Source organism: Argentina anserina, chromosome 5, assembly GCF_933775445.1.
Source record: "Argentina anserina chromosome 5, drPotAnse1.1, whole genome shotgun sequence".
Classification (NCBI taxonomy): Eukaryota; Viridiplantae; Streptophyta; class Magnoliopsida; order Rosales; family Rosaceae; genus Argentina; species Argentina anserina.
Genome location: NC_065876.1, coordinates 5753419 through 5772880, shown reverse-complemented (window position 1 = coordinate 5772880; position 19462 = coordinate 5753419). Strand labels below are relative to the sequence as shown.

The 19462-nt window shown below is 38.5% G+C and overlaps 4 protein-coding genes across 4 annotated transcripts; 1 reads left to right on the top strand and 3 right to left on the bottom strand.

The window, feature by feature from the left end:
• Positions 1 to 1655: 1655 nt before the first annotated feature.
• LOC126796515 (transcription factor MYB86-like) lies at positions 1656 to 3325 on the top strand. Its single transcript, XM_050523356.1, has 3 exons — positions 1656 to 1920; positions 2055 to 2184; positions 2268 to 3325. Exons 1-3 carry the CDS (start codon positions 1788 to 1790, stop codon positions 3124 to 3126), a joined length of 1122 nt encoding a protein of 373 aa, XP_050379313.1. The 5' UTR covers positions 1656 to 1787; the 3' UTR covers positions 3127 to 3325.
• Positions 3326 to 6949: 3624 nt separating this feature from the next.
• On the bottom strand, positions 6950 to 8053 carry LOC126796516 (protein NBR1 homolog). The gene is made up of 3 exons (XM_050523357.1): positions 8010 to 8053; positions 7130 to 7897; positions 6950 to 7033 (listed from the first exon to the last, which is right to left on the bottom strand). The coding sequence occupies exons 1-2, from the start codon at positions 8043 to 8045 to the stop codon at positions 7454 to 7456; spliced, it is 480 nt and encodes a 159-aa protein (XP_050379314.1). The 5' UTR covers positions 8046 to 8053; the 3' UTR covers positions 6950 to 7033; positions 7130 to 7453.
• A 570-nt stretch (positions 8054 to 8623) lies between these two features.
• On the bottom strand, positions 8624 to 10765 carry LOC126796514 (uncharacterized). The gene has a single exon (XM_050523355.1). It carries the CDS (start codon positions 10725 to 10727, stop codon positions 8880 to 8882), a length of 1848 nt encoding a protein of 615 aa, XP_050379312.1. The 5' UTR covers positions 10728 to 10765; the 3' UTR covers positions 8624 to 8879.
• A 1765-nt stretch (positions 10766 to 12530) lies between these two features.
• Positions 12531 to 18134, bottom strand: LOC126794443 (amine oxidase [copper-containing] zeta, peroxisomal-like). The gene is made up of 12 exons (XM_050521160.1): positions 17604 to 18134; positions 17043 to 17152; positions 16659 to 16964; positions 16218 to 16330; positions 15809 to 16139; positions 15515 to 15730; positions 15169 to 15405; positions 14645 to 14830; positions 13775 to 13915; positions 13406 to 13674; positions 13213 to 13294; positions 12531 to 12951 (listed from the first exon to the last, which is right to left on the bottom strand). Exons 1-12 carry the CDS (start codon positions 17836 to 17838, stop codon positions 12820 to 12822), a joined length of 2358 nt encoding a protein of 785 aa, XP_050377117.1. The 5' UTR covers positions 17839 to 18134; the 3' UTR covers positions 12531 to 12819.
• Between the last annotated feature and the right edge of the window lie 1328 nt (positions 18135 to 19462).

The following is a 19462-nucleotide window of genomic DNA, read 5'->3' as shown; positions in this document are numbered from 1 at the left end:
GTTTTTGCTGCGTACTTTTGTGATGGAATCTTGGGTTTTTCTATTTTTATGTCTAGTCCGTAGAGAAGTGAATCGGTATACGAAGACGTCAAGATAGATGGTCTTGGTTCTGACTCTTATATTGTAATAATTCTTCGTTCGATTCGTTCTTACTTTGGTCTGAATCAAGTTCTTATGCACGAGTCAAATATACGAACGGATTATGGAACCCACCCTCGATTATCTGCTCCTGCCGCCTGTCTTTTTAATTATATGCTTCATATTTTTTTAACTCGAATGCATTGCACTGTACAATGAAGCTGGCAAAAGATGGATGAATTGTTATTTTATGGGGATCGACAATATGTGAGTTCTGAACATTGAGTGAAGAAGTAACTGCGCGAGAGAAATTTTCAAAAACAAGGGACAATATGTGTATTTTATCACAAAGTTCGTAATGCTTACTAGTTCATGTTCATAAGATTCTTTTTTTAAGGAGTTCATAAGATTCTTTTTACCATTGAAATGGTATATTTTCGATCGCTATTATTTACAATTATACAGTAAATCTCTAAGAATCGCACTACATATATTGAAGAACTCAATCAAATTGATCTTCAAATCGACATCCAAAAAAGACACAAGTGTTAACGAGTGATATGAACCGCTCTCTCATTCTTATTTTCTGAATGTTGCCCTTGTGTTGCCATTATATTTTCGACGTCGTAGATTGATGTGAGTAAAGAAATCAAAAGGTTTTGATCAGCCATTGTGGGAGCAAGTTGTTGCGACATAGGAGAAACGGTATTACTCGACTGTTATATGTTCACTTTCTACTCAGGCAAAATGCATAGTTATCACTTTTCTGACCTAGAGACCTTTTTTTAATTTAGTGATTCCAGTTCATTTCTTCAAGATGAAAATATTTTTGCAAGTTTTCTTTGTAGTAGTCTAACTTGTAATGAAAGTAATTGACTTTGTAAACTCCTCTGTATTTCCACAACAAGTATAGAAGATAATTTGATGTATATAAATGCATGGTTCTTAGCCATACAAAATGCATAAAGCAATATATGGTGGGTGACAGTGTGAAGCTAATTAAGTGCACTATTATGAATCTGTAATTCCATTCGCATGCAAATTGCACATTTTCAATTTAAGCTAAATTAAGGTCTCCCAGCTGTGCAAGCAACATTAAAATTGAAGGGCAGTACTTTTTGATTTATGAGGTTTTAAAACACAAGTACCTTAGATAGCTTTTATAAATCTTTTTCCACAAGCCTCCAAGCTCCCCATATATTATTAATTTTAATTATGAATCCTAATTATACCTAAAAATAATAACGGTATTTCCCATAGCTGTTCTCATTTACATACTATTCCCCCTTTTCCTTTATGCTAAATTTCTGGACTTAGAGATATCTTAAAACCCAATCCAGTCCCAATACAAAAGCAGCAGCACCAGATTTGCGTAAATCCCACTTGATTGCTTCAACTTCCTCATCTCTCTCTGTGACTTGAACTCTAAGTAATAAGTATGAATTATCCCTCGTGTTTCTTTAAATCATCAGAAATTACTCTTAATTTTTTCACTCTAGCTCTTTCTTAGTCGACTCTCACACCAGAGAGAGAGAGAGAGAGAGAGAGAGAGAGAGAGAGAGAGAGAGAGGAAAATAAAAGAGAGAGGGAGAGTCATATAGAGACGACAGACATATATTCCCAGCTAGCTGCTAGCGGCTACTTTATAAAGAAAACCAAACCAAAATCACATATCATTGTCCTTACAAGCTCAGCTTAGCGAGCCAAAAATGGGACGCCATTCGTGTTGTTTGAAGCAAAAGTTAAGGAAAGGTCTCTGGTCACCTGAAGAAGACGAGAAGCTCTTTAACTACATCACTCGATTTGGCGTCGGTTGCTGGAGCTCTGTTCCCAAGCTTGCAGGTACTAAACTTCATCACTACCCCTATTCTTCAACTGCTAAATTTGCATGTCTATGCATTATCTGATTTAAGCATATATAATAAAGTATGAAACTTTCGACAAATGCTTGATGTTTCCTTTGAAATCTCAAACAGGTTTGCAAAGGTGTGGTAAGAGTTGCAGGTTGAGATGGATAAACTACTTGAGGCCGGATTTGAAGAGAGGAATGTTCTCTCAGCAAGAAGAAGACCTCATTATTAGTCTCCATGAAGTTCTTGGCAACAGGTAAATAGTTAGAAATGTACAACAGCGGAAATGGGGGACTTCATTAATTGTGTGCTTTAACTGGTTGTGAATTTCATCACCAGGTGGGCTCAAATTGCAGCACAATTGCCAGGAAGAACAGATAATGAGATAAAGAATTTCTGGAATTCGTGTTTGAAGAAGAAGCTAATGAAGCAAGGGATTGACCCGACCACTCACAAGCCACTAACAGATGAAGAGCTACTCAAGGACGATAAGACCAATATAGTTCACTGCTCAGAAATAAATAACGAGTCATCATCTTCCTTGCCACTAATGGCAGCTCATGAGCATCATCAAGAACTTCCTATGGCTAATTCATCACAAGGTCCAACATTTCTCGTCAACAATTCTAGTTACTTTGATGGTACTAGTTCCGGAATAAGTCCGATACAAGCTTCAAGAGCAGCTGCTGCGTTTGATTCTGTATCCTATTTCGAGTTTCAAACGAGTACCGATCCATCCGGCTACAATTCTGACTTTGTTACTAGTACTCAATATCATCCCCCTACGACCAATTCCGTCAGGCCCTCTTTCAATTATGAAGCAATTATCGGATACAATTCGATGCCAAGTTTGGCGAATTCCGACCATGGAAGCATGTCAGGCACCGACTTCTCCTTTAGTTCAAGCAATAGCTCAACTGCAGGGTTCCATATAAACCACAACAACAATGTAGTGGAAAATAATGCAGGTGCGTTTTCTTGGGATGTAAACACAGAGAACAAATTAGAGTCCTTGTTTCATCAATTTGATGGCCCGAAAACGGAGGAACTGGTAATTATGAAGCCTACTTCATCATCATGGGAAGAAAGGCAGCTTCATCATCAACATCAAAATTCAGTAGATTTCAGTAGCTATCCGTTAACGTCGCTATCAGAAGATCTAACAGGTGCAAACTTTGATGTCTTCCAGCATATTTAAATTTGTAAAAAGGAATTCAATTTTTAATTTTTTTAATTCTGGTTTCTCTTTGTTTTTCATTTTTCAAACAAATACCATAGAGAAAAAGAGATGTGGATAGTAACAGGGGGAATCCTATACTGATGAAAAAGGGTTTGATTTTTTCTTTGTTCTTTAAATTACTGTATTTGGGAGCATATATATTGATCCATTCTGTGTTATTTGTTTTCAGAGAATAGTTGAGTAATAATAATATGATGATGATGAGTGTAATTAGAAGTGCTGCTGATAATTTTCATTTCACTTTTCGTGTAGTTTAACCAATGATGATTAATATGAGGAGGAGAGTGTTTTCGTGTCTGTCATTTTCCATCTGCACTCTGCAGTGCTTCTGCTCATTCCAAAAGTGCTTTTCAATTAGAGCGGCCAAAAATTGTCCAGAACCACCAAACAGTGCTAATTAAGTCAATTTGTATTATTAATCCCCATTATTGATGGCCCTAATTGTCTCTAAGGTGAAATATTACACACTGAACGCACATATATATATATATATATACACGATCGGATGATCCATAAACACACACATATATGCATACATACATACATACAGAGAGAGATATGTACAAATTGCATAGATATAGAAATGTGAATATATTTGTATGATTAGTGATATGAGTAGGTGTGGGTCTGCAGTAGGGTTGCTCAGAAATGAGATTGTGATATTTCATGAAACGCTGGCAGAGTTTTAAGAAGATTGGCCGGGCCGGGCCTAGCTAGCTAGCGATTGAGCTATACAAATATTATTGTTATGTCAGAGATGCTGATTTTCTTTACAAAAATGAAAAATATGAGAGGGCTCCAGACCCTTCCATGCATTTAGTCGCTTCCCTCCAAAAGGCCAATATTGGCTGGCTTTTCTCTCTTCTCTGTATTATTAGAGAGAGAGAGAGAGAGAGAGAGAGAGAGAGAGAGCACTATATGATTTATGGGGTTATCTAAGAAAAAATTAGGTAAGTAATTATATTGTTGCATACTTGCATTAATGTTTTATTAACCGCACCATATACAAGCGTTATATATATGACTTCAGAAGTCCTGCATGGTTAGCAGCCCATGCAAAAGGGCTAGCTTGCTAATTCTTATATATATATATATATATATATATATATATATATATATATATATAGTTCTAGTATCAGGACTAGAGTTATGTACGTAATACAATTTCCGGCATATAACTAAACCCATGCCACAAGACAGTACTTGAACGATTAAACTAGTATAAATCAAATCTTAAAATTATAAAAAAGTTAAAGAAGAAAATCCAATTAAAAAATAATTTTCACATTTAATTAGAAATTACAAAAAATCAACAATTTTCAAGCGAAATTAGAAAAAAAATCAAATTTTAAACATTTTCGGACTGTTTTACCTTTTTTCACTTTTTTTTTCATTATTTTTCTTATTCTAGCCATAATTTTATCGTCCGACGATTGATTGAAGCGTGGTTGGTACTGTTGGAAAGATTTTCTTCCCCTTTTTCATTTGATATCATACCCACTCTGAATCGACCACCGTATAAGACGCAGAAACCCTCGAAAGGGGTTGCTGCCATCCATGGCAGTGCTCCAAGCTATTCCGACGAAACTGGAGCCCAATGCTCCATAAAGCTAGCTATTTTCTTAATTCAGAACACATTCATACCGATTTCCTTTGAATTTTTACATAATTTCGCGGATTTATAAATTTCTCTCGGCATGTTACATTTACAGTCACAACACCGGTTACACTTTTAGCTATAGTATTTACATTGTGACTGTCATTGTATCTGATAGTGTGACTACCTGTGTATTTGGTAGTGTGACTATGTTGTGACAAAAAGAAATGTGAAAAAAAAAATGAGTAGAATTAACAAAGATTTGTCACAGTTGTAATCACACCACCAATCACAGTTGTAGTCACAATGACTGTTACGATCTCGACGAACTCTGCGCATGTCGGTGGCCATGGCAGATCGGGCTAAGCCTCTTGGGCTGTGTTTATGTATTGGAGGAGGAAGATGAAGATCTCATTGGAGATAATAGTAGCATTGACAATTTTTGTAATTTTTATGCAAATTTTGGGGAACACTTTGATAGATTTAAATGAGTGACTTTTATATGATTTTAATATTGTTTTATAATTATTGTACTCCAAAGTGAGTTTTTTATTTTCCCTAAACTATATACGCTATGTACGTATAAGTAGGATGCTCATAAACAAGTTTCCATGCAAAGCAAGTCAATAATTCGAACTATCAAACTCGGTTAATCTAAGAATGATATATATTGCCATAACACGTTGTTGTTCCGATAAAAATCTTATATCAAATGACAGAGGGTACAAGTCCGTAATAATCTCTCAATGCGGAGAGGGTACGGTGCGGACAAAGTTCAATAATTCTGGATCATGTACATCAAGTGAACTATAGATTAAAACAAAAGTATTGTTTTTCACTGAAATCAAGTGAAACAGAGAGTAGTAACGGAACAATCAAATACTAAACCGACAATACTGTAGAAATGGCGAATCAAAAGAAATTTGAAATGCATGAACCAAAATAATGATGCCTCCCACGTCTGCTTTGCTGTTCCTCAGGAACTAAAAGATGGAAAGGGTTAAAATGAAAGATGTGGGAAGTACTGATTAGCTTTCTTTGGTCAAACAAGGGGTGGGGAGTTGGGTATATGCTTTAGGTAATGAACTACTCTTTAATAATTGAGACAAATCAAATATTCAAACTGCACCGACATGATGATGAGTCTTTTCATCAGGTCATTGAATCAGTAAAACCGCATGCAACATGTTACGTTAATGTAGGTTTAGGCTAGAATTTGGATCTCCTTAAGTGCAAAATTAAGACTAAATGGCGCATTCCATACATAGAAGCGCGGTTTACATCTTATTTTCCGGAGGACCTCTCTCAGCTATATATGCAGAACTTTTTGATTCGATCATATCATCCATTCATAACGTGCTTGTTGAATTTAGATGTGAAGTTGTTTCCAATCCATGACATGCCAAAAATCAATCACCAGGATACAACTGAACGCTGACAGTATGCATCCTCCACCTCTTTTATGCTTCTGCACTTGACTGGTCAGTTTTGGCAAAAATTGATGATGCCAGCCTAAGTAGTTAAGCCAAGAGCTCAAATGTTTGCACATGGTAGAGCTCATTACAAGCTGAAAATTATAACTATCGTGCAAATTAAAACTAATATAATTTGCATGTTGCATGGGATTAGTCATATATTGAGTTAATAACGTTAAGCATGTAAGAACTATAACAAACTTAGAAGAACATCAAGTGGCTGGATTAGTCATATAGATTCCGGTACCATTTGTTCAAGATTAGTGCTCTACTTATTCAAGGCATGTTTAGTCAGTGTCACTGATGAGGGCATTTTATTTTTTGTTTATGAAGTAACGAAGACTGTGAATTAAGACATGATTGGATACTTATATTTCTCTGTTCCATAATCATGAAGCCTAATGCAAGAAGGGTTGTGAAAGGCAACCGAAATGAGAATACAAAACCAAGACTTGTTGGTGAACCAGAGGTAAGGGATTGAGTGTAACGGATTCAGAAAAGATAGGGATATTGAGATTGTGTTTGGTCGGAATTATATTCACTATAATCATTCATATGATCGAATATGTAAGGAATTGGAATTCCTGATCAGTCTAAAGCTGTTCATTAAGTTTTTTGTGCTCAGCTGCAAAAAGGAAACCAGTGAATGCTCGTGTAAGGTTCACATTATGTGTTTCCAACTTCAAGGATTAAGGGCCACATTTCTCATCAAGCAGTTTCAGGTTTGAGTCTTGAAAGCTTTAAAACAATGAGGTCTCGAGGGAAGCATCAATGCAACCCTATGTAGCTAGGGCTGCACAAGGAGGAGAATCAAATCTTTCACAATCATTACAAAGATTATGGTATACATAAGAGGTGAACAAAACAGATCGTGAATTTGTTGGCTCACTTGATAAGTCACCGGACGATCAATTCTAACATGATCGGATCATCAGTCACATTGCCCCTCTTGCAAGGCAGACATGGAGGTTATAATATCCTCTTCTGCAGACACCAATGTCAATGATGAATAAGATTTCAACTATGTTTTCGTTACTATAGGACATTATGTTAGTATGGTTTATATAAGTTCCTCTTACAATGGTCTTAATCAAGATCCAGTTATTAAATTGCAACCACAGCGGTTACAGCTAACACCAATAATTTGAAGCATCATACCGCCTAATGACCTATGGCTTCAGAGCAAGTCCTGTTTAAAAATTCAACAGGAGGATTAACTCATCTGCAATGAAGGAGCATTCATGGAAAGGATGGCTACTTGTAAAACCATAATAAAAAAGTGCATAACTACTGGTATATTAGCCGTGTTGGTCTCTATGTTGTCGTCTCTAGTACCAAGACTTGATGCAACAGGATCCACCATCACTCGAGTAGTATTCCTTTTGGAGCTTGATTTGCGATAAACTTTGTTATCGTTCAGCAGCACATCAATCCTGAAGGATTTCAGACGCTGCCTCATTGCTTCTTGCAGATCATCATCATCGACAAGAGTTACTACATCACCGTCTTCATCGATATACACTAGACTAATGTCTGAACCAGGTGGGAGATAACAAGTACTGCATATTTTTCCCCTCAAACCACCAATGTCGAAACCCAGTTGGCCATTCTTATCAATACGAACTTGCAAATACCTCTCTCTGTCCCCAACTCTAATCTTTAGCACAATCAAGACATACTATAAAAAAATTAGTAATGAACGAAACATTAAACAGAGATAATAACTGCATCATTAGAATATTGGGAATTAGAAAGATCAGATTTTTTACCTTGGAAGTTCCAAAATATCGAACCTTGATAACCATGGGGGACGCCATGGCGCCTCAAACGGAGAATGCAAAAGTTGAACAAAATTCATGAGATATAAGGGTTCCAAGTCTTTGAGGTTTGAGCTCTTGACTATTCCACCTTCACCAATTTTCCATGCTTTTATTCGCACGCAGCGGCGAAAATTAATTTCTTAATGCAAGGGTCGGTTTGAAGATATGGTATAAGAGACTGGTCACCAATGGCGTCAACGTACTACTCGTTTTGTATAGGCTGTTCCTGCCGTACCAAAAAGCAAGACTTGATTTTTCTGAACCAGAGCAATTTCCTAGTTGGATACCTTTCTGATATCTCTCACTTGTCAAGAGATTAGTGATCCTAATCCATATGATGGTTTTGAATAATGTGAGGAAAATAAAGCACAATTTCTGTTTCTACTAACATGTTCTGTTTTCAACTTCATGACTAGGGCAAGGTTCCTTCCCAGAATGATCTGACGGTAAAAAAAAATCAACAATTAAATTTCATTACCAGGTTTTATTTTTCCTCTCATTTTTACCCTAAATTACACCACAATTCGACTAGTAGAAACAAGAATTAGTGATTTGGAACAAAAGAAGGGCACTGTGGATTTCATTGACAGAAAGCTACAAAATTTGATGCTTACTACAAGAACGGTGTTCCTTGAACTTATGTGCAACAGACTGCAGATACAGGTCTAAACATACACACATCTATTCAAGACAACAATTTGTCTTCAACGATGAATCTAAACACTACAACAACTTCTAACTTCAGAGCAAACTCTTGTGACTTTGCTTTGCTTCGTTTCCAACTATGTTACATCAACTCACATGGCTAAATTTCAGGCATTATGGCATGTAGGTTTGCCTGTGGGGATGAGCTCCCGGCTGGTAAAGACTGAGATGATGTATGGCTCTGGAAAATAACTCTTTCAAAACAGGATTTTGAGCCACGGCAGAGCGAGCTCCCCCCTCAAGAGTACTCAATACCTGACCATGTTCGAGAGCTTTGCTATTGCCTACGTGCAATGCAAGGTAGCATAGCAGTACTAGGCAGTGCATGTGAGCTACTTCATTGATCCGATCAGTGGCTTTCAACAATCTCATCAGAGAAGGAACGCCATCGAACTCAATAATCGTCTTAGAATGCTCTACTCGGTTGAAGTTCTCCATACACACAAACTTCCCCAGTGCAATGGCAGCCTCAGTGGCGACATCCACATTGTCATTACCAAGCCTCGCAACCAAAGGACCAACTATCCGGGTTTCCCTGGCGGCAAAAGTCCTTGCCAATGACCCAATTGCCTTGATCGCCGGTAGCTGCAAATCCGGGGAACTCTCTTCGTCAATAACTCTCATAAGCTGATCAACAACCGCCTTTGCAGCCGGAGAGTTTGGCTTAAAAGCTGATCTTCTAAGTTCGGCATTGGACTCAGCCACTGCAGCTATCTCCATCACAGTCATCAAGCAATTCAGCTGCAAATCCCCACCCTCCTTCTCGACAATCTTGGCCAAACAAATCAACCCTTTCGTCTCTGTAACTTTTCGACTATTCACCAAACAATCTCTACACAACTTCCACAATGCCTCAGCACAACCAACCTTGACCTGAAGCTTCACCTCAGGGCTCTCAACCTCTCTCTCCCTCTCTTTCCTGTGATGCAGCCCACCTCTGCTACTCCCATCAGAATGATAATGATTCGAACTAAACGAACCCAACCGACTACTCGATTTCGATCCCTTTCCAACCAACTCGTTATTGATCACAAGAGAATGAATGCTGGGCTTATCCACCTGCAGTTTCGGCTCATCCAACACCGTATCCATAGCCAACAATGACACCAATGGCCTAGTCACATTTTCTCTAGAAAACTCCTCCTGCGCAATCGGGTCAAGCTCCGCCATTTCCGCCACCAGCTTCACCACCGCCGCCTGAACCCTCATCGGAGAATCTCCCAACACCGAAACAATCATCGGAATTCCATTCAAATCGATCACAATCCGAACCCTCTCCTGGTCCGTCGCGACATGGAACAGAGCATTCGCCGCCGCAATTTGGGCCTCCGGAGAGGAGCCCTCCTTCAGAAGCTTCAGCAGCGGCGTCACACCGCCTTCGTCGACGATGATCTTCTTGTTCCGGTCGTTGTCTCTGGCCAGAGAGATGAGTGAGGTGGCCGCGTCGACTCGGTCGCGGAGCTGGCCCATTTGGATGGTGGCGATGTAGGACCAGACCCAGCTGAGAATGGGGTCGTTGCTGGCGATCGGCGGCAGAGAGAGGTTGGCGCCGTCGGACTCGAAGACGGAGAGGAGCCACTTCATGTCGCCGATGGAGGACTCGAGAAGGTTGGAGACTTTGCGGAAGTCGGCGGCGGTGGTGATGGAGAAGACCTGGCGGAGGACGCCGCTGTGGCGGCACTTGCGGACGAGAGCCAGGGCGCGGTCGAGGTTCTTGGCGACGTCGGCGGCGATGCGGCGGACGGGGCGCTCGTAGAGGGAGGGGGAGGCGATGCGGACGGCGGATCGGAGCATCTGGGAGAGGCGGTCGACTTGGTGAGCGAGGTCGGCGCATTCGGGCTTGGAGGACTCGGCCTCGTGGGCCGACTTGAGGACCCGATCCGCGAGGAGGATGGGGAGGGAGAGCTCCTCTTGGAGGGTCTTTTCGTCATTTAAGGGGGCAGCAGCGGCGGTGGCGGCCATTCAAACCTGAGACTGACTGAGAGAACCAAGAAGGAGCAGAGGAGGTTGTTGTTTGGAGAGTGTGCCGGGGATTTTGCGGGAGGAGGAGAGGACCCCACGCCACTCAATGTGGTGGGGATTTTTGGAAGGTTCTCGATCTGTTGTTAGGGGTTTTGGATGGAGATGACGTGGGAGCGCGAGAAATTAGGATTACAAATTAGGCATCAAATTCGATTCGACTGGGTAAGGTTGGTGATGAAATGAACAAAACATTAGGATAGAAATCATGGATTCGATTGGGGAGAAGATCTAGGATGATACTATTAGATAATTTAGTTGTGTTTTTTTATTTTTCCACATTTATATACGTATTTAAGAACTTATCATTATATTTAACGAATTCAATAACATACGTATGTTTGTATAAAAATAAATAGAATGTAATGAATAAACGTTTGAATGAATTATAAATTTAATTAGAGGAAAATATAAGACAATATTAAATACAAGAATTTGATCGTGTATTGTCTATCTATATTCGCATATGTAGTTATAATTTATCATTATGTTGATGATATTTAATGTTTATATGCATCGAAACGGTTAGGTGCTGCCTGAATTAGAAAAGATAATTAGTAAGGTGACGTTGTTATGATTTGTGATGTTAAATAGATTCATTACTTTTATACCTCAGTACCGTTATAAACCGCCTAAATCAATTATATTGGTAATATCATCATAACATTCTACTATGAGATTATACTCTAGGCATCAATTTTTTTTTCTCCTGAGAAGACAATATATAATGCAGATTTACTTTGTTTTTTTTCTTCTATTTTTTAAATAATTAAACTGAATAAGGACACATTAAGTCATCGATTATTTTATCGGCAATATTGCCAGCCCTACATTATTTACAGCAATTTCAAGAAGCTAACTGCATACTAGAAGTCCTGACCTATGACAAAGACACAAGCTTCCAAGCCCACAATGATAGGGCACAAACAACGGGGTGGCTGACCACAATCATACTAAAAAAATGACTTGACTCGACAATTATACAACTTACTAGAGCAATAAAAGAACGGAAAGAAAATATGAACTCAACCAACCAAACTAAGAGTTATAAACAGAAAAAGACTTGCACATTAAAAACAAGGCCGGCTCAAACTTTTTTGCGGCCCTGTGCAAAGGTTCAAAATTCAGGCGTTAGAGAATTAAGGTGTTGTTCCTAATAAAATACAAAAGTTCAAACCTCTTACAACTTGAGAACTCTTACCTAGCTCTATTGACAACATCTATGTTGCAACTTAAAAGAGCCTTCTTCATCATATTTGTTTCAAAGAGTAGAATAAAGCCATAAACAACACTTATAAGAATATCATCATCGGACTATCACAAACAAAGTAGTACATTATTGCTCCAAATTAGTATAAGCTAAAGATGTAAACAATTATTATTGGGAATTGAAAACTCATCTTTTAATAAAGAATCAATGAGTTTCAGGCCCCCCCCCCCAAAATTATAAGATGAATGAATTGATTGTTCACCTCTCCGTCCTCCACCAAAATTATTGATGATTGATTATGGCAATATGTCATTGAGAGAAGAAGAAGAACGCAGAACCAAAGAGCCAAAGATGTGAAGAATGCAGAGCCAAATTAAGTAGTGATAATGATTCAATGAAAAATAGCAAGATCCCTGAATTGGACTTATATTTAACTTTTTATTATTATTTAATTACATATAAATATAAATGGATTTATATATATCACACACTAAGAGCCTGCCCTGATTAAAAAGAGGTGTTTTTGATTCAACTCAAGAAAAAGTAACCAACGTAAGATATTACGAGAGTGAGGTTACACATTTGCGCATTACATCTTGGGTTTGAGACAAGAGTGTGCATGTAGACTGGCGTTCAAGTGTACATGGTCACTGAAAGTGGGTTGTCCATTGTTCTATTAACATTCCTTCAATGTATTCTCTTCTAATGCAAGAAAAGTGCTCTTGGTTTTGGAATGTGAAAAATAAACAACAGTTCCATTCATAAGCTTGAATAAAGGATTTTATGTTGGGAACTTTTTTTTAGGACCAACATTACGGCATCTCTTCAAAGCTTTGCTATCAACCCATTCTGAACTGGTTTGGCAACCCCATTGTCTTTGGCATCTTCTTTGGCTTCCGATTCACAGACGCTAGGAGGAACATCCACTGCAGGACAGCAGTTGAAGAATCCATGAGGCTGCACGACAAGCATTAACAAAGTATAATCAGACACCGAGCAACAACAATTACTATTCAGTTCAAGAAGACAAGAACACATGACTATATATAGTCAGTTTCATGTCTAAACTCAATTCCACAATTAATCCTATTACACTTGATAGTACTCAACTTCACATGATTAATCTTATTCAAGATAACTCGATTATACATGTGCTAGCAATTAGAACATGGACAATGATCACAAAGGATGCTTAAGAGATTGAACCCAAGTAATTACCATAAGCACAAAGCCAATGTGCTCCACAGGCATGACAGGCCAGTCCTCTAACCGAGGAATGTGAGTTATCCCAAACACGTACCTGCAGTCATCACCATTCTTGTCAGCATTTGAGCTTGAACAATTTATAGAAAACAAGCAAACTATTATCAAGTACAGAGAAAACACTAGAGAAAGAAATAGAGAAACCAACCAAAGGACAATGTCAGTTTCTTCAAGGGATCGATTCTTCTTAACCCATGTAGCCAATCCTTCACCAACGCGTGGGTTTTGGTTGGGAAATTCTCCTCCAGGAAACATCTCATCACGTGAATATGGTGTAACCCAAAGATTATGTTTCAAGAAAGCAGCTCTTCTTAAAAACTTGGCCTCAGACCCAGCTAATGGTAAACAATTTGAACCAGGTACAAGCTTGTAGCCTGTTAACTGTCCGGTTCTGTTAACAGTTCTTGTGTTTCTTACCTGGACCATAAGAATACATTATTCAACTATAACAATCTAAATAAAGTACTTGAATATAGGAGACCCAAAAACTTATGGCAAGGAGTTAAGGATGCCTTACAATCCAATGGCGGGCAGATAAGGGATTACAGTCTCGCATTGCCTCTGATTCAGTTCTAAGAAGCCTCTCTTCAGCATAAAATGCATTGTTGTGGACATTATTCTCTCCAGGATTTTCAACCTTAACATCTAGCTCTACAACCTACAAGTAGATGAAAAATATTGTCTTCATGACTTATGCAACAGCAGAAAAGCCATCTTGTCTGTTGTTAAAATCATCAAACCACAAACTTAATCACAAACACATATAATGAAAGTAAACTTGTAAGTCATCCAAAATGACGTAATTAAGCATCACTGCTTTTATCTTGAATCAACAAATATATTAACAATTCCCATAATTTTTTCCCCCTCATCCCAACTTCAAGTTCACAAGATCATGGTTTCTGGTTATAGCTTGCACAAAAATTCTTTGATTGGGAGTTTTTGTCGCATGCTCCTTATAGTTCCTAATCATTCACCAGCCATATAAGTAGAATTTTTCTAATTAATCTGGATTAGTCCTATCAATTAAGCAGTGAAGAGGAGCAGGGAACCATTCATGTCATTTTGCTTTACATCTTAAACTTTTAGGTTTTTCAAAGTTTTTCAGAGTTCCTATAGAAAATTATAAATTTCTAGAAGGAAGAAGATCAGCTGGTAATAGAATTATAAGGGTATTATAATATGGTACATATTTATACATAAAGTCACATCTATGTTCTACTGGTTAAGGTCTGATAGTTTCATTACGCTTTAGGCAATAAATAATTGAAGACACAATTCAGAATCACGAACCATGTAAAAAGCCGAAACACAAGTCTCATGAGTATAAAAGCAAAATACTTTATTGTAAGACTTTACGCATAATAAAGAACTTTTCCAGGAATACCTGATTGTGTGCTTCCCCAGGTTTGCAATCAACAGCCATATCCATACGAGCAACAAAAAAATGCTGATGAACTGGTGCATATAGCCCTGGTGCTATAACAGTGCCATATTTTCGAACTTCTCCAGGTTGTAGTGCTCCTAAGCTGAGAATTCCGGTGAGTTTAACTTCAGCTTCAATCTTTCCATCCTGCATTAGATTGACATTCAAGTCAATGAGGCTGAAATTACCATTACTAGTAGGCTACAGAGCACAATAGGAAAGCAGAGACGAGTCCTGTAAAAGATAAGAAGCTAAAATTCAAAGCAAAACAAGAGAATGGTTGAATTAAGCTGGCAGATACTTTTCAAACTACCTCACAGTACCCCTAGGTCATAAGACTGTATTAAACAAGAAGAATCATACCAAGTCTATAAGGAGCCTAAAATAATAATCCAATATAGATTTTCTGCAGCCTTCCAGTTCAAAAGTTTAGTAATTACAGAAATATGAGTACATATGCTAAAATATATGGAGTTAATACTTGCCTGATAAAAGTGCCAGAAGAATCCGTATTCATAATTAGCCACAGTACATATAAAAGATACTGTCAGCCGTCTTGACCTGCGCACTTCTGCTAAGCCTGTTCTCCAGTCCTGGTGCTTCCACAACATTCCATGGTCCTCTTCGTGCAAACATACACAATTCTCTATTGTTTCAACACCTCCAGTAAAGTTTGTGAAATGAGCATCAAAGTATTTGATATAGCCCAAACAATCACACCCCTGTCACAGTAGTTTGATTTCAGCCCAGCAAAGATTGAGTTTATTCAAAGAAAATTCATTAACTTGGAAAAGAAATCATGACATAAGATGAGTCATGCATTTGTCATACCTTCTTCAGAGAATGTGCATTTTTACCAAGGCCATCTTCCCCAGCGTCAAAAGCATTTTTTCTGTAATGTGGATCGTTCGGATCTCCATATGGCACCACCATTTCCACAAAACTCAGCCTGTGGGCTACAGGCCTTCGCCCCCTACTACCATCATCATACGCAATTGAATATATAACTAGTCCCTCCCTGGGAGTGAATCCAACTCGAAAATTCCACTGCCATTCAAACACGGAGTTAATTTACCAAATTTAGTAAAACAAGAAGATGATTTCAGAAATAAATTCACAGTTTACCTTCTGCCACTCCACAAAGTATCCATCAACACGAAAGCTTGGACCTTCAGCTTGTACAATTTTCAAAGGCTTTACATCACTTCGATCAACACCACCTCTGGTTTCACCAGAAGTATAGTTCCTCAATGGATCAGCTGGAGGCAGAGGAACCAGCTTACGGTCCTCAAACTGTATCACCACCATGCTCTGCATATCAACAAGTATATAAATTCCCTCAACAGGGCGTGCATAACCATTTTCCATAGGGCAGTCACTCTCAGTTCTACAGAATATCAATGGTTTAGCAAGTCTTTTGCTAGGATCATCAGCCTCACTATGATAACCAACACACCTGCAGTATCAAGTACACACAATAATTGTTAATCTGCTGACATTCTATCTATACACAGGAGCAAATCAGATTACCTACCAGGCATCAACCATCACAAGATCCATATCTTCAATTCCCCTCTTCTTCATAGCCTCTCTAAATGGAGGAAAGTCTTTCACAACAGCTTCACATTCAGCGTATTCCACAGCATCCTGAAGTCCCAAGACAATAATTTTATTTTCTCAAAGAAAAAATAAAATCATGGAACTATACTAGTAAAGAATTTTCTATCATACATTGTTTCCTTTTAGCAAATGGAAGCAGGAAGTAAGGGGAAAGTAAACACCGCACGTATGATAATTGTTTTGAAAGATAAAAATGTAAAATATAATCCTAGATCAATCCATTATGTGATTCTATCACTCCTCGTGGCTCTCAGCAGAAAGTTTGCAATCAAATTAGTGAGCAGCATCAAGCAGTGGTTCCAATTAAAATGGTTAAAAGGCTAAAAGGCAAGAACCAAACAGAAAGAAAAAGTACCATCGGAGGCTGAACATCAGGGATAACTTGTGATGATATTAGTTTTCCCCTGTGATGTCCACCACGAGTAGCTGCATGTACTTCTGAGAGCTCTACAATCCATGTGCTTGTCTCATTCGACGTCTTGTTATAAACAACAAGTCTAGCTCGCCTCGGAGGGAGCTTACTGGGTATTATAGGTCCACCTTTGGTTCTCGGAAGTAATGTCGGTTGGAAAGGAGGAAAGAAGTACGCATTTGCTAACGCAACAACATTTTTCTCTGGTTCAAGTAGGACCACTTCAACAAACCGCATACTATCTCTAACCTTCAAAGAAAGTAATTTTTTAGCCAAAAATCTCAACCTCAGAAGAACAGAAAATAAAGTAAACAGGGAATTAAGAACCTCAGGTGTCGCTCCAGCTGCCCTGACAGTCGCCACTGCCACAGAAATTTCAGCAGGAGATAAAGGTTCCAAGGGATGCCTTGATTGAGGCCTAACCATGATCGGGATGCCTACCAGAGCAACAACGGAAAAGACTCAAACTTAACCAACCAAATGAAACCGAAAATACTCTGTATCAAAAAGTACTTCATTAAAATCAAGCTTCAGATCACTAACGCGGAACGGGACAGTGTTCACTTCTACATTTACATATGCAATGTAATCCTCCTAAGATAAATGTAACAAGTAAAAAGTAAAATATGTAATAATTCTAGCCCAGCACAGAGTAGATCACCAAAATCCAAAATTCTAAAATGCTTCTTATGAAAATAAGAAGATTCAATCTGGATTAGGTTACAATAATATCTCATTCTTTATTCTCATACAGATATAACAAAAACACATCAAGAATCACTAAAATCACAGAACAAAAAAAATCAAATCACGATTCACAGAAACTCAAAACTAATCACACAGAGAACATGTCGAATTAGAGAACGAGTATTCACAGCAGAGGAGTACCTGCGGTGGAGGCATTCTTGGCGGAAGGTTCAGAAACCAAGGACGCCAAGGCGATCTTCTTAGAACGCTGATCGTCGCGGCGATCCTCGGTCACCGCGCCGCTCCAATCCTTCGCCACGGCTGCCGAAACGACGGCGTTCGATGGAGGCGCCGCGGCCTCGCGAGCAGCAGCTGAAGCTCCATCGGGAGAGGAGCAACAAGAAGAAGGCGTCGCTTTTTTCGAAGCTGAGGCCATTGCAAAGGGTTCGCTAGCGCGCCGATAGCTTCACCACCGCTGTAGCTGTCTCTGCAATCGACTACTGACATACAGCGCACCTCTCTCTCTGTCTCACCGCCCTCCGCCACCGCCGCGCCGGAGACTAAATAACGGCCCGAACTAATATATATAAACTTGCTCGCGAATCGCTACCGGAAAACTTGAAAGAATGCCGGCTAGGGCAGAGAGGAAGAGAATGTGAGAATGAATTTGATCATGGAAGAAATTTCAAACCCTGAGAGTGAGTGATCAGAGATACAGCGAGAGAAACAGAGCCAGCTAATGGAGGAGGTGGGAGAGCGAGAGAGAAGGGTGGTTTATATTTATACATACATATGGTGACGCTCTCACGTGCGTTGCATTTTTTTTCTGAAAATTTTGTTATTATTTTATTATTTTTCATTTAATTCCGGATAAGTGAGAGATTTGGATATTTAGGTTTAACCATTTTGGTTATATAATATAAATAGTGGAGGCTAGGGCCTAGGGGGAGACTCAAGAGAGTGGTGTGGTGATAGGGGGTTCTACTATTAGTGGGATCAATTAGGGGGAATCAAGGATTCTGATATTTAGTGTGATAAGGCCACAAGGAGAGTTGTATATTTGAGTATAAGGACCTCTTCTTTAGGAGTATATCTAAAATGACACTTCACTTTTCCACGGATTTGTTGTTATCTCACTTTTAACATTTTCTAGTTTTTTTTTTCTTCGTGTGAAATGTGGAGGAGAGAAAAAGTAGACTACATTCCAGGGTCTTCATAAAATTGAATTATTATGCTTGTCTAAAATTGACTCTTGTTTCCGTGTGAAAAAGACGTCTTTTATTATAATGGAAATCTTTAGACTTATAGTTAAATTGTCATGCATGATGTTCAAACTTATTGAATTCAAATAACAAATTTGAAACTACGGAATATTTTGTGTAATTCAACTCAAATGTATACAGCTTCAACAACAAGCATCGTACAATCCTATAATTGTTTTTTTTTTGAGATTAACAAGCATCGTACAATCCTATAAAATGTATACAACTACATACTTTTAAGTAGTTAAGTAAAGATATAAAGTTTTTTTCTTCACCAGTCAAATCTCCATCTTATGTGGTTAAAGATCGTTTTTTTTTTTCAAGAGAATGAGATTTGAAGGGACTTCATTAGTGAGTGCTTGTTGTCTAAAGATATGCACTAGAGTGATATTTAGTGCATAAAGCATGTCAAAACTAATGTCAATGGTATATAATAGTTTGTCTAATATGAGATGAAATTATATATCTTAATGACCCCAATGACACTTGTTCCCATGTCTTTTATTTATTTTAATCAAAGGATCCAACTTGGTTATATTTCTTGGTGAGTTTGGTGGTGATGCCTAATACACATCAAATTGATTACTACATGGAACATGCTTGCCTGACTCAGCTTTCCCACCTACCTCCACAGCCACAAAACTATATCCTATCACCAAATTGACAATGGATTAATTAGTTGGTAACAAGAAATTCATTCAACCACTAATTATGGTTCATTATAACTTAATATATCTCTAAAGTTCTAACCTGGTCAAGGGGGAAAATTTTACCACTGAAAGTTTCATATCATACTCA